A 15,618-nucleotide genomic window follows, 5' to 3' on the forward strand; every position below is an offset into this window, starting at 1 on the left:
TGTTAGTTGTATGTGTTGTTTTTGTGTCTCAATGAATCATCTCAGCAGCTGTATCCACACACTACAGACAGGGAGAGGCTGACATCAACATGTCTTGACAATAGAGTGACAAACACAGACCTCTGCTCTACAGCTGTTGGTACAGTGCCAACATATAAGGTACCTACCTTACTATGTACACCTATATTGTATAAAGGCAGAGCTCTGGTCCGTCTGTGGATGCTAATATCAAGGCCAGGGTGGACTGACCAAATTCCAACGTCCATGGACGTCTGGCGTCGGTCGGTGCCCAGTGGGTGAGGAAGCTGTCAATATTAAATGGAAAGAGAGGGGGCTCATGGGTAGGTGTCAGAAAGAAAGAAAGAAAGAAAGAAAGAAAGAAAGAAAGAAAGAAAGAAAGAAAGAAAGAAAGAAAGAAAGAAAGAAAGAAAGAAAGAAAGAAAGAAAGAAAGAAAGAAAGAAAGAGAAAGAAAGAAAGAAAGAAGTAAGAGAGAAATAGAGAGGTTGTCCAGACTCAGACTTTTAACACTCTTGGTTCGACAGAAAGAGAAATAAAACAGTTATGAGCTGAACATAACAGTATGCCAGTGGAAGGGCGGATAGTAGCAGGTGACCTAACTGTGGTTTGTGATGATTTCCCATTGTAGCCAATTCAGTTGCAGTAATTCCACTACAGAATTTTTGGTAATTCCGTTACCAATTTTGATTTTTTTATGAGTTTTAATCACTTAATAATTCATAAACAAAATGTATATCAGTAAAACACTATAACCAATTGATAGGCCTACCTTTACTTGTTACTTCTGTGAACTTTTATTATCCTCCCTCATGAGGGAGAGAAATTAGAAAATATGTTGTTTTTTGGTAAATCTGTTTATCCAGAAATCAAAGCCTTTACTTCTGCAATTGTTTTTTTTCTAAATGTAACTATGCCTTAATTTCCCCAAAATATAGACTCTTAGCTTTCATTTGACACCCAATTTGATATGCTCCTATGAACTTGGGTCCATTTACATGGACATGCCCATAGTCCTTATAGAGGTGCGCTAGACGTTTTCAGTCTGATATAGGCACTCAACCAATTCTAGTCTGTTATCAAGTGCCTTTCAAGTCCATTTATACGACGAATACAAATATTTACACTTCAAATATATTCAGCACAGCCCTGGGTCCTGGCCAAGGCACGTATTGCCCTTTGCAGTCCAGATAGAGTTTCACTTTGCCCCTGAAAACTCGCCCAGCCCTTTACTAAAAAAAGCTTGTGTTCAATGTGTCTCTCTTTGGAAGGGAACATATGTTTCTTTCTTTCAATGTTAGAAAAAAAAGCTGTATCGTGTGATCATTCAGCTGGACCCGGGCCGTGTTTATGAGCTGTCATTAACACTCTCTGAGCAAACACTGTCTATGTGTTCCACTGATATGGGCTTTAGAGGGTTAGGGCGGGACTTGCTGAGATTGGCTCGTCTGAAGGGGTTGTGAGCTCTGAGTAAGAGTTGCCCATAGGCACAGCTCTAGAATTCCCAAATACTAACCTTCATCATCCCGCTCCTTGTGGCTCAATGCAATTTGTAGGTGATCAGGGTTGATCATTTTGCTCATCAGTGTTTCAATTCAAAGGGACCAGTCACAGGGTCAGTTTCCCACACTGATGTATCTTATCTGTTATACTTGAACCTATCTACATGTTCTGAAGAGCACAAAAAAACATTGGGGACATCAAGGCCCTATGTCTTTAGTTAATCTGCTGATAAAATGGTATTGTATTGGGCAACAAAACAAAAAAAACACACACGCTGGGTGGGAAGGGCACAGCCATTATTTCTAAAGCGATTTTCAGTTAAATGGATTTTCAGTACATCATTAATACCAGACATTTTGTATCAACCTTTTTATGTGTTCGTCACAGTCCTCATAATGCTGTAAGATGATGCAACAGCCATCTAGAGAGGAAGCTAGTAAATCTACAGCTTCTGGCATCCATTTTACCTCTTCCATGTATTGAGGGCTGGTGTTTGAACCACATCATCCCTGCCTCCCCGTTGGCCTCCATCTCCCAGCTCTATCTTGTGGTTATGATATCATAGAGAAAAAAACTGTGCATTCTCTACTAAGTGCACCCTGACACATAAAATATTCATCCACCACACAATCCCCTCCGAAATGGGTCCGTGGTACGCAGAAACCCATGGTCAAGACCCTGCAAAGTGGGAGTCAACCTCTGGCAATCTACCAGACACACTCATGGAAAAGCTGGGGTCAGACCCGAAAAGAGGTTTAAACACTGTGTTGAACAGCAAGCAGGCCATGGGCTCTGTCGGTCTCTTAACCAAGGCCAAGACAGGGACTAGAAAAGCCAATCATCCATTCTCCCTCCATCGCACCAATCCATTTCCTCTCTCTGAGGCTTAGAGTGGTGATGATATCTAACAGAAGAAAACAGGAGGAAGGTTGTGTATACTGTATAAACTGTGTTAGCTTCCAGATGGGAAACTGCTGAAGTTTTCTCTTCTATAAAAAAAGTAAATGAGAGGGAGGGAGGGCGAGAGAGAGAAAAGGAGAAAGAGGGGACAGACAGAGAGGAAGTCGGGAATGAAGAGGGGGAAGAGAGGAGAGCTAGAGTCGACCATGTGAGTTGATTAGTGGTGTTAACAGTAACTGTGGGGTTTGGGGTAATGAGCACCAGGCATGGTCCTAATGAAGCCTCAGCTCTGCTCCTATAGTTCTCTCTCATGGCTGGCCAAACCCTCTACTGGAAGTACAGTACAGTGTGTTGCCACACACTCCCTGCCAGCTGGACCTGAGCCACTAGATCCACTGCTGTGTGTGTGTGTGTGTGTGTGTGTGTGTGTGTGTGTGTGTGTGTGTGTGTGTGTGTGTGTGATTGTGTGTGTGTGTGTGATCATGCGGTACAATCACTTTCATCCCCAAAGCGCCAACCAATTCATCCCAGACCACCACAGGCCACAGAAAAAGTGACCAATTCTACATTTTCCCCCTGGTTGTTTTTTTCTTCTTCCACAGAGCTGGGATGTATCATTTCCCTGACCTCAGCCGTTTGAGGTGGTGTAAATCTCTTAATAACTGCACTAACTATTGGTCTATATTTGGAGGGCCGTTTCTCCTGGCCTCCCCTGCTCTGGGGTGGAGCAGACAGTAGCCACAGTGTCTGTGTGGGAGATGGAGCCAGCTAAGCTCTGTAGCTGCCTGTGTGTGTCCCACTTTCCCTCTCGATGGTGTGGGGACTGGGAGGGGGACCGGGTTCAGAAATGTGTGAATAACAAGATACTAGTTGTAAAAGTGTGCTTAAGCGGGTGTGTCTGGAGTAGACTGTGTCCCTGTGTCATAGTGAGATGGTGGGTGTATAGGTGGGGTCACTCACTTTTACTGCATCCTACTACAAGTCTGACTTCCAACACAGGGAACACAAACAGCTGGAGATGTCCAACAGCCCTGGTCTCCGCATTGACACATTTCTCATCCATATGCACACACACGCACACACACACACAGTTGGGTAGGTTACTTTTTAAATTTAATCTGTTACAAGTAACCTGTCAAATTGTAATCAGTAATGTAACTTTTGGATTACCCAAACTCAGTAACGTAATCTGGTTACATTCCGTTACTTTTAGATGACTTTCCCCTAAAGAGGCATTAGAAGACAAACATTTATATTACCAATTGAAAGACATCTATTGCAGGATAAATCAATGTTAGAGTTGACATAGCTGGCCATAAATGGGTGTTGCATTTTACTTTATGGGTTGGTTATTTAGGCTTCTTCTAACCCATCACTTTCTACTACATATAACAATAATAATGCAATTGTATATTTACATTAAATTCCAAAGTCTGACAGATTTCCAGTCATTCCAATTAATGTAATACCCCTTCCAAAATAGGACTTGGAAATATCGAAATATAGATTAGCCAAATTGTTTTACATGAGCATAAGCCCAAAACTAAGGACTTATTAGAAAGCCCTACTCTGTTGTTTATGATTTTTATTGTCATGGAGGACTGATTGGATTCATTGCCTCGAGTTGAAAAATGAATGCTGCTCTCATGGAATGGCTTGCTTTGAGCACTACCTAAAAGTGCTATTTGAATGTGAAAAATGAATGCCATATACTGCATTTGCTATAGACCTATTGTTTACATTTTTGTTGGTTACGCTTTGATTTCTTGATAATATATGCAGATATGCAAGTCTATCAAAAGTGTGCAAGTTTGAGCATTAGGCCATCAGGCCTATGTTTTTTTATCAGCACACATTAGATTTAACAATAAACGCCCCACTAGTCTTCTTAAATGAAACTAGTGGTTGACGGTATGGAACACAATGCCTCAGAGGACTTTAGATGGAGGGACCCCATCAAACCTTTATTTCATAGGCTTGTATCCGCACTAGTTGCAAAAACAATGATTGATAGGCAGTTTAAACGTAATCAATTCAACCATTACTGGGTTAAAATACACATACACATTTGTGAACAGCCATCCACAACAACCACAATCCGTAAGGAGCAAATAAGGAGCAAGGAGCAAACCTACATGAGAGAGCAGCAGTGTGATTCACATCAATGTGCTATGTAGATATCAATAATAAGTGATATCCATATCGCCCGTAGGCTACACCACTACTGTCATCCTTACCTCTTACCTTTATTCAAGTTGGATAATCATTGGTCGCATCATTGGAAGACATAGCTTAGCCTCCTAAAGCCGATTCCTGCTATTTTCCTGTGATCCATCAAACACATGTGGTGTGTCATCATAGTGGTCTCTGACTTGTGGTCAAACTTGCGTCTTTTTCAATGCTCATTTGAATGTCATTGAGAAAACAGAAAGGTGTCAAATAAACACCCTTTCTGAATTTAAAAGTAATCCTCGAAGTTTCAAAAGTATCTGTAATCGGATTACAATATTTTAGCTGGTAACGGAATGGATTACCGTTTTTTTTTCATCCTTTACATGTAACGGATTACGCACACACACACACACACACACACACACACACACACACACACACACACACACACACACACACACACACACACACACACACACACACACACACACACACACACACACAAGGGAGGGTGTTGATCCCAGTGTGAGTATGTGAGTTAACATGTGTGGGTGTTTTTTTTACTGGCAAGAGAAAATGTGTTGGTGTGTGTGATGGGGGGGAGGTGATTGTGCGGGTTATGGGTATTTATCTATGTTTTGTTATGTGCATGCATGTGAGTGTTGAATGTGTCTGCATCTAGCCATTGGAAGCATTGTATACTGTTCAATTCTACTTGGGAGCCAAGCTCAGTCCACATCATTGGTGTGTGTACGTCTGTGTGTGTGGGAAGGAGGGCAGGGGCGAGATAGAGAATTTTATATTGTATGAAAAGAGAAGAGGGAGTGATCTCTACCAAATGGACAGAGTGGTAAACGGGAGGATACATTACCCATGGGTCAAGTCGCAGGGTGGGAGGATATATTACCCTTGGGTCAAGTCGCAGGGAGGGAGGATATATTACCCTTGGGTCAAGTCGCAGGCAGGGAGGATATATTACCCTTGGGTCAAGTCGCAGGGAGGGAGGATATATTAACCATGGGTCAAGTCTGGAGAGAGGATGGGCAAAATCCATATCAGTCTGTCTGCTGGCCCCCTTTATATAGTGATAAAATATTCAAATCCAGCCATTACTTCACATTAGAGATGCCAGGGAGAAAACCACAATGTTTACATGCTCTTTCAGACATGTGTCTGCTGCATTGATAGTTACATATAAAACACTTTCTCCATTAGAGGAGTCCCTCATCCGGACTCACCTATGGCATTTAGGTGTGTGTAGAATATACACTGGCAATATTTATGTCAACAATTTCATTTTCTATTGTGACACCACATGTTAAATACATGTCTTTTTTTATTTCACCTTTATTTAACCAGGTAGGCCAGTTGAGAATACCTTTATTTAACCAGGTAGGCCAGTTGAGAACAAGTTCTCATTTACAACTACGACCTGGCCAAGATAAAGCAAAGCTGGAGAGAGATTGCACTGGAATTAGCCTTTCAAGTATAACTTTTAAGAAAAACTATTCAAAGTGATTTGGGTTTGAGTGTAGTGATTTGTCTTTCCAAGTCTTGTTCAGATCAAATGTATTCGAGGTGCCAAATATGCTTTTTCTCGTACATTCCCACCTCTCTCATCACACACACACACACATGCACATATGCGCAACCGTCCACACAGTGTGTTCCAGTCTGATGAGTAATATAGTCTAGGAGCAATTCCTGGGTGTTTCCCTCACTGAGTAACTGCTTGGTCAGACCTGAGTCGCTGTATGACGTATAGTCACCATTTCGACAAGCAGACCCAGTCTGGGGTTGTACTTCTGAGTGCAGAATTTTCTCATGCCGTAAAGTTAAACAATTTCATACTATTATTATCATACTATAATTATATTATTGTGCTAGTACTATTGATATACACCGGAGTATTAGTGCTATTCCTATATGAATGTTTATCTGATTTTAATGATTTTAGTGCCTGTCAACATTCTATGAGTACTGTTATATTTCTAAGAAAGCTTTCATATAATCTGACTGAATCAGATTAGTTGGTGGAGGACAGTGGCCTTTATTCATGTATATAATTCTGTCACTGTTTTCACACTAATTATGTCTTAGAATAGAATGGGATGCCATTGCCAATATAACCATTCCACTTCTAAACAAACCCTCACAAAACCTAATAAGCTGTAAACTGCTGGTGCCCAGACCTGAGGAAATACAACTCAAATATTACAGCAGACCTAACATTTGGATGTGTTATTGCTTTTACTATTTTTGACCATTTGGTACCGCTGGGAAAAAATAATAAAGAGCCATGATTTCCCGGCTGTGTAGGTGGTAACTTGGCTCTCCTCTCTCTCTCTTTTTCTCTCCCTCTCTCGCTCTCTTTCAGGACACAGGGTGAAGATGGAGGATCCCCAGAAGATGCAGTTCTCTGATAGGCTGACAGAGATTGAGCGCTACCAGCGGGCCAGCCTGAGGATGGGGCCTGGTAACCCCCAGCCCCGGCCCATGTCCCAGAGCCACCTGGGGCCCTCTACCCAGTCCCAGATACAAGGTAGGGCCGCTGACCAGACAGGAACAACTATCACACTGACTCACTCACACCGTCTGTCCCAAGTCAGTGTTGCTCACTCATCACAAAACACTCCACCTTCTGCTACAGCACTGTATATAGGGGTTAGCGGTACAAATGCTTCTCCCTGCCGACAGTGAGAGCTGACTTTTCTATCAGTTTCAAGTTTTATTAGTCGTATGTACAGGATACACATGGTATACACTACAAGTAAATGGTTACTTGCAGCTTCCTTCTGGACAATGAAACAACATTAAGAAAAAAAGATAAGATAAAAGATAAGAATAGGAACATAAAGTAAATGGCTCAGTAGAATAGAATAAACCTTTTGGAATAAGTATAATACAGGAGTTTATGTCTGTGTGAATGCTTGCTAAGGTGTAGAGAGTCAGGGGTCAGTCCAGGTGGTCCAGTTGGTCAGTCCAGTTCAAGCGTTCAGCAGTCTGATGGCTTGTAGATAGAAACGGTCTCTGAGCCTGTATCGGACCTCATGCTCCAATATCATCTGCCCTGACGGTAAGGGAGTGAACAGCTCATGGCTGTGGTGTTATGAGCCGAGTTAGCCTGTATGGTCTGACTGTGACCCATAATGGGCTTTATGGGCTGAGTTAGCCTGTATGTGGCAGGCTGAAGCCCCATGTTGAGTACAACCCTCCCTACTGATATGAGAGCCCAGACCCGGGGGAGGGTCCAGTACATTTACTGGCAGGGGCCGCTCACTCATGCCAGCTCTGTCCCCGAATGCCCTGCATCGGTCACAGGGTCCAGTCTGGGGCCAGGTGGCAACCTGATCACTGCCAAACAGCCTGGCCAAGGCACTGGGGCTGGAGCTGGTTCACCACACCACTCTACAGCCTCAGGAATCTCACAGCCGCCCGCTTCCTCCGCAATCACGTCAGTCTCAGACTGACTGGCACAACAGGGCAGATCTGCAATGGAGACAGGGGGAAGGAGGTGTGTGTGTCTTAGGGGAGAGGGGGTACGTGGGTGGAAGTTCGCTCTCAGACATACAGTACCAGTCAAAAGTTTGGACACACCTGCTCATTTAAGGGTTCCTTTATTTGTACTATTTTCTACATTGTAGAATAATAGTGAAGACATCAAGACTTTGAATTAACACATATGGAATCAGGTAGTAACCAAACATTTTTAAACAAATAAAAAATATATTTTATATTTTAGATTATTCTTCTTTTAGATTATTTTCCATTTGCCTTGATGATGGCTTTGCACACTCTTGGCATGCTTTAAACCAGCTTCACCTGGAATGCTTTTCCAACAGTCTTGAAGGAGTTCCCACATATACTGAGCACTTGTTGGCTGTTTTTCCTTCACTCTATGGTCCAACTCATCCCAAACCATCTTAATCGGGTTGAGGTCGGGTGATTGTGGAGGCCAGGTCATCTGATGCAGCATTCCATCACTCTCCTTGGTCAAATAGCCCTTACATAGCCAGGAGGTGTGTTTTGGGTCATTGTCCTGTTGGAAAACAAATGATAGTCCCACTAAGCACAAACCAGGGATGGCGTATCGCTGCAGAATGCTGTGGTAGCCATGCTGGTTAAGTGTGCATTGAATTCTAAATAAATCACTGACAGTGTCACCAGCAAAGCACCCCCACACTATCACACCTCCTCCTCCATGCTTCATGGTGGGAACCACACATGCGGAGATCATCCGTTCACCTACTTTGCGTCTCACCAAGACATGGCGATTGGAACCAAAAATCTCACATTTTGACTCATCAGACCAAAGGACAGATTTCCACCAGCCTAATCACCATTGCTTGTGTTTCTTGGCCCAAGAAAGTATCTTCTTATTGGTGTCCTTTAGTAGTGGTTTCTTTGTGGCAATTTGACCATTAAGGCCTGATTCACACAGTCTCCTCTGAACAGTTGATGTTGAGATGTGTCTGATACTTGAACTCTGAAGCATTTATTTGGGCTGCAATCTGAGGTGCAGTTAACTCTAATGAATTTATTATCCTCTGCAGCAGAGGTAACTCTGGGTCTTCCTTTCCTGTGGTGGTCCTCATGAGAGACAGTTTCATGATAGCGCTTAATGGTTTTTGCGACTACACTTGAGGAAACTTTCAATGTTCTTGAAATGTTCCATATTGAATGACCTTCATGTCTTAAAGTAATGATGGACTGTCATTTCTCTTTGCTTTTTTTAGCCCTATTTATGGCAAGAACAGCTATCTTCTGTATACCGCCCCTACATTGTCACAACACAACTGATTGGCCCAAACACATTGAGGAAAGAATTCCTCAAATTAACTTTAAACAAGGCACACCTGTTAATTTAAATGGATTCCAGGTGACTACCTCATGAAGCTGGTTGAGAGAATGCCAAGAGTGTGCAAAGCTGTCATCAAGGCAAAGGGTGGCTACTTTGAAGAATCTCAAATATAAAATATATTTTGATTTGTTTATCACTTTTTTGGTTACTACATGATTCCATATGTGTTATTTAATAGTTTTGATGTCTTCACTGTTATTCTACAATGTAGAAAATAGTAAAAATAAAGAACCCCTGGAATGAGTAGGTGTGTACAAACTTTTGACTGGTACTGTGTGTCAGAGCTTCTTAACGTGATGGCATGTCTGGATGTGTGCAGACAAAACACGAACAGACACACAGACACAAACACACACGAGGCACACACACATACACGCTGTCCTCTCCCACCCACTCCCTAGTTCTCATGCAGGGGGTTAAGGCTGACAGACAGAGTAAGGCTACTTCCCAGTTAATGAGTCTCTATCAGTGTGTTTAGGAGTGTTTTGCTATCTGTGGGTGGAAGTGTATCTCTCATGGGGTTTAGCCTTGTGCTCCTGACTCACCACTGTGGACCTACCTATCGTACAGCTCAGCTTACACAACTGTGGTTATCAGCACCAGCTTGGACTTAGTTTAACTGATGTTGTTGTTCCTCTATAAGTGCCATGTAATGTACTGAACATGGCCAAGGAAAATCATCTGCTAGTGTTGTGGACCAGTAGGACCAGGATTAGTTGGCATTTAGACAGAGATACAATATATATTTCATGATATTAAGTTTGGGTTCTGTACTTTACTGCGTGTTGTCTGCCAATGGAAGGGCCATGGCAGGTAAGCTTATCCAGAGGGACTTATCCATAAGGGATTTCTTAATATCTCCAAATTGTCTAGCAGGAGAGGTGTACAGACAATGCTGGGATGGCATGTGAAGAAAGGCTCTGTACTTGTCTGCATAGCTGCAGGAGGATTAGGGCATGAATTACCTCTTCATAGGCCTGTCAGATCTCAAAGACCTGCACCAGTAGAACACACACACACACACACACACACAGGGCACGCTCACAAACACGTGGGGCGTATATATATGCACAACCCCCCACACACAAACACACATGCACACACACCTCCAACATAGACACAACACATTAATGTGGCTCAGAGCCGCCAGGGATGAGAGGTATAGAGCTCCAAACTGATTCCACACAACACCTGCAGGTGCTAGGGGCCCTCTCTGAAGAGTGTGTGTCTGTCTGTCTCTGTGTCTCTGTGTGTGCGTGTGTGCGTTCGTGGAGGACTGTAAAACCACACACCTTAATCTCTGATATTACCATCATGACTTTGTAGCTCAGGGCTAGTGCTAAAAGAATTCAATAACAATGAAGATACATTCGCCCTCCTCTCAGCTACCCAGTGACATAAACCTGGGCATCTCCATGCCAGCTTAGACAACACACAACTACAAACCCAGCTCAAACTAAAATAGTACCTTTTGTAATAAATATATTTGGAAACAGGGATGTATTTACATATAAACACGACACACGCCTCTGCTTTTGGCAGCCGTCTCAGGCAGAGTTGTATTTTGCGGAGGATCACAGGGTAATAGATGAGTGAGCCGTCAACACTTTATAATTAAATTGATTCCCACCTTTCTGTTGCAAAAAAAAATGTTTTCCATTATCCACACATAAACCTGGACTTTCCAGCTGACGACAACGTGAGAAAATACAATATCATCTCCTAATGAAGCCCTTTGCTTCATATTGTTGTCTGAGCCATGAAACAGAGACAGAGTTTTGTTGTCAACACAACGCTTTTGAGACGTCTGCTAAACGCTGCGCGGGATTCTCAGACGTACACACACACACACAGTATGTGGTAACAAACACGCACACACACAGTATGTTCTAACAAACACACACCACACACACAGTTACGTGCCAATGTTGCAAGCTCTGCTAGCGCTCTAGACAGCCAGGATAATTAAGAGCTCATTACAGCGCATGCAGTGACAGGATTCAAGCCCTGGCAGACACTGCGCTTGCTCGGCTAGCCGCTTGTTTTTGTTCAGCCGTGACCACAGGTGAGGCTGCCGTGAGGAATGATCCTACGGGAGGGCGTGTGGGGAGCTGTGTGTGTGGCTCTGCCAGGGCAGTCAAGCAAATCTCACACTCAGACAATCGACTACAAAATTGTTATTCTGGTTTACTAAATGTCAGGTGTGTGGTGTGTGTATGTGTGTTTTAATGATTTTTAGAGAATGCAATCTCCTTAACACACCCTGGGTATAAAGTCTACAGCTCATACCAGTCTTACCATCCAGACAAAGACGTTAAGATTAAATGGAAAAAATATTTGATCTCAACGGGACGCTACAGAAATAATCCTGATTTCAGTTTTCCTCTTTCCCTTTTCAAAAGGAGACTAAACTAAACAAGATCGCCAGAACAAAGTTGCTCTTTTAACTTAAATGTGTTTTAAGAAAAAAAGACAGCAGCAATTGAATCATCCAAAAGAAAGTATTTTGCCTTTTGAGGTAGTATCATTTAACATGCTGTTTGTTCCAACACCTGTGTTTTTCTGACTGGAGATGAATATCAGATACTAGCATACCTTTCGGCCATCTAGTCAAGTGCTCCACTGCTTTGATGAGGGCCCAATAAACTTGTGGTGTGTGTGTGTGTGTGTGTGTGTGTGTTGGCTGTGAGTGATAAAACACACTCTAGTTGTATTAATTATATAATACTGTTCACAAGGTCGAATGCTAAGCCGTGGCACCTGTATGGTATAGGTTACAAAATAGCAGGGGTCAAAATAAAACAATTTACTGGTGGTTACCGTAGATACTCCACCAATAAACCAAAACTCTTCCAATGGCATACATCTGCAGCAGTTCTGCTGTGGTGAAAGGTCAAACAGGTGAATCTATCCCAGATTCTCTCTGGTTGTGAGTCCTGCTAGCTAGAGGGAGGTTCTACCCCTCCTCTCCTGTCCACACTGACCACACTGTTTACTCCACATAAACAAGCCGGCTGGCCCCCCAAGCGAATGCCTGCTCCAGTCTACCACTAACAGCCCTGATCAGACCCAGAGCCCCTAACCGCTAGTCCAGGGTCAGATATTATTTAATCCTCCTAATGGTAAATGTTAGGATGTGGAGTTGGGTAATCTGATCCTGGATCTGTGTCTACCTCAAACCTCAAAACCACTCTAACACCCAGCATGACATTATCAACCAATTATAACCAACAAAGAGTCACTGTAAGACACAAGTATGCCAGTCCCTGGAACATGCAGCCGGGCACATAGCACATGCTTATAGAGGGAAAGGTCAAAGCATCGTGCCTCCATGTCTGTTTAGTACCAGATGTGCTTACTAGGTTATTGTGTTGGTTTGTGGGTCATTGACTGTCTGTCAGACCAGAGAGAGGTGGCCATGCTGTGAGCCTGGTGGAGATGCTGTTGGCTCCAAGCTCCATTTGGGCAGCAATGCATGCTGGTCCGTGCCAAACCCATACAGGAAAGGAGCTCTCAGGCCAAATGCAACCAAAACTAGCGGGAATCCAGACCAGCGACGAGAGATTCTGTTTTACTTCTCTCGCGCTGTATTTACATAATATATCAATGGTCGCCATGGGGTTTATTTGTTATGGTGCCTAAGAGCTGCACTTGTGGTTACTCTGTTTTTGTGACCTTAGTTAGATCTGAATTATTCAAACTGAAAATGTTTTTGTTCTCCAATTTAAAAAAAACTATTTTGAAGCCATCTCTAAACAGTAAGCTGGAAAAAGAGAAAAGAGAGCTTTTTTCCCAGACTCAACTGTTTGTGTTAGTTATAATTTAACATCAGAGCCGGGTCGAGCTTTACATTTCAGCAATTACAGAAACTACATGTGCGCAATGAACAGTCTCTATTGAGTCTGAGGAGAGGGGAAAGGGAGGCAGGGCAGGGGGCTCTCAAATAGAACATAGGATTTTTCAGTCGATGTGTTTGTTTTTACTCATGTTTAAGTGAGGGCTCAAAAGACATATCAAATGTCCCACATAGCTGAGCCAAGGCCATGTTCCTCCCCTCTCACTCGCTCTCTAACACGCTCTCTCCCTCTCCCTTCCTTGCTGGCGTCTCTCTCGCTTTCTCTCTCTCTCTCTCTCTCTCTCTCTCTCTCTCTCTCTCTCTCTCTCTCTCTCTCTCTTTCTCTCTCTATCTCTCCATGGTGACGCCTAGGGCCTAAGCGAAACAGGAAGCCAGCACAAGGCCCAGCATTCACTGTGTCTCAATGACACGCTTCATTACGACAGGCGCATTACATGTCTCTGAGGCGCTGCCGAATCCGGAGTCATGAGGACAGACGCCATTTTGGCCCTTTCATCTCCAAATGTACTTCAAAAAGCAGAGCATGTGTTTATTTGTGTCTTCCCAGCCATCGCTGATGCCACCCCAAAAACGTTCATATTTGTGACGCGGTCGTCGTCTTCTACCCCTAATGCACCTACCCCCTTCCCCCAATCTCTATCCCCACCCAGGGGGCTGAGACTCATATTAACAGGGGTAATCTGTGCCGCTGGTATTGACGTTGTCCACCAGCCAATCAAAATATTTGAAGGAAATGTTTATTTTCTTGAGCGGATCGCACCAGCTGCTTCGAAACCTTTCTGAATAACCCCATTTATGTGTAAGAATTTCCCATTGTGGGGCGAAGCGCGGGACCTCTCAGAGGCTAAGTGCTGATCCGGGCCTTTGGAGAGGAAGTAGAGTAGCTCCGGGGGTGAGAGAGCTTTTACACACCCCAATCCCAGCCAGCCTGGGCCCAGTGTGGGCATAGGTGAACATCCCCCTCCACCTCCTCCCCCTGTTCCTGGCCCCTCTCAAGGTCAGGATCACAACTGCTAATATAGCGGTTAGGATGTTGTTCCTCAGCTCATACTATAGTGTAGTGTTACTGTAGCCCGGCTAGGGACAGGGACATGAACTCTCCAGGCCTTAGTTACTGTATGTTCATGTCAAAACTGCAATATAAATATACTGAACAAAAATATAAACGCAACAGCCAACAATTTCAACGATTTTACGGAGTTAGAGTTACAGTTCATATGAGGAAATCAGTCAATTGGAATAAATTCATTAGGTCCTAATCTATGGATTTCACATGACTGGGAATACAGATATGCATCTGTTGGTCACAGATACAGTACCTTTAGAAAAAGGTTTGGGCATGGATCAGAAAACCAGTCAGTATGTGGTGTGACCTCCATTTGTTTAATGCAGCGCAACACATCTCCTTCACATAGAGTTGATCAGGCTGTTGATTGTGGCCTGTGGAATGTTGTCCCACTCCTCTTCAATGGCTGTGTAAAGTTGCTGGATATTGACGGGAACTGTAACACGCTGTTGTACACATCGACCCAGAGCATCCCACACATGCTCAATGGGTGACATGTCTGGTGAGTATGCAGGCCATGGAAGAGCTGGGACATTTTCAGCTCACAGGAATTGTGTAAATATCCTTGCGACATAAGGCCGTGCATTATCATGATGAAACATGAAGTGATAGCAGCAGATGAATAGCGAGACAATGGGCCTCAGGATCTGATCACAGTATCTCTGTGCATTCAAATTGCCATCGATAAAATGCAATTGTGTTCATTGTCCATAGCTTATGCCTGCCTATACCATAACACCACCGCCACCATAGGGCACTCTGTTTACAACGTTGACATCCCCAAACCGGTCGCCCACATGACGCCATACACATTGTCTGGTTGGATGTACTGCCAAATTCTCTAAAACGACGTTGGAGGCAGCTTATGGTAGAGAATTTAACATTCAGTTCTCTGGCAACAGCTCTGGAGGACATTCCTGCAGTCAGCATGACAATTGCACGCTCTCTCAAAACTCTGTGGCATTGTGTTGTGTGAAAAAACTGCACATTTTAGAGTTGCAGTATACTGAACAAAAATACAAACGCAACATATAAAGTGTTGGTCCCATGTTTCATGAGCTGAAATAAAATATCCCAGAAATTGTCCATACCCACAAAAATCTTATCTCTCTTACATTTTGTGCACAAATTTGTTTACATCCCTGTTAGTGAGCATTTCTCTTTTGCCAAGATAATCCATCCCCCTGACAGGTGTGGCATATCAAGTAGCTGATTAAACAGCATGATCCTTACACAGGTGCACC

General features: G+C 43.4%; 1 protein-coding gene across 4 annotated transcripts in view; it reads left to right on the forward strand.

The window, feature by feature from the left end:
- Positions 1-15,618, forward strand: part of LOC109903966 (runt-related transcription factor 3) — a 75,237-nt gene that overhangs the window by 47,517 nt on the left and 12,102 nt on the right. For all 4 annotated transcript variants that reach the window (XM_020501008.2, XM_020501006.2, XM_020501007.2 and 1 more), the window contains one exon: positions 6,969-7,133. In XM_020501008.2, coding sequence (XP_020356597.2) covers positions 6,969-7,133 — 165 coding nt within the window. The remainder of the gene's footprint in view (positions 1-6,968; positions 7,134-15,618) is intronic.

This window comes from Oncorhynchus kisutch, linkage group LG14 (genome assembly GCF_002021735.2).
Source record: "Oncorhynchus kisutch isolate 150728-3 linkage group LG14, Okis_V2, whole genome shotgun sequence".
Lineage (NCBI taxonomy): Eukaryota > Metazoa > Chordata > Actinopteri > Salmoniformes > Salmonidae > Oncorhynchus > Oncorhynchus kisutch.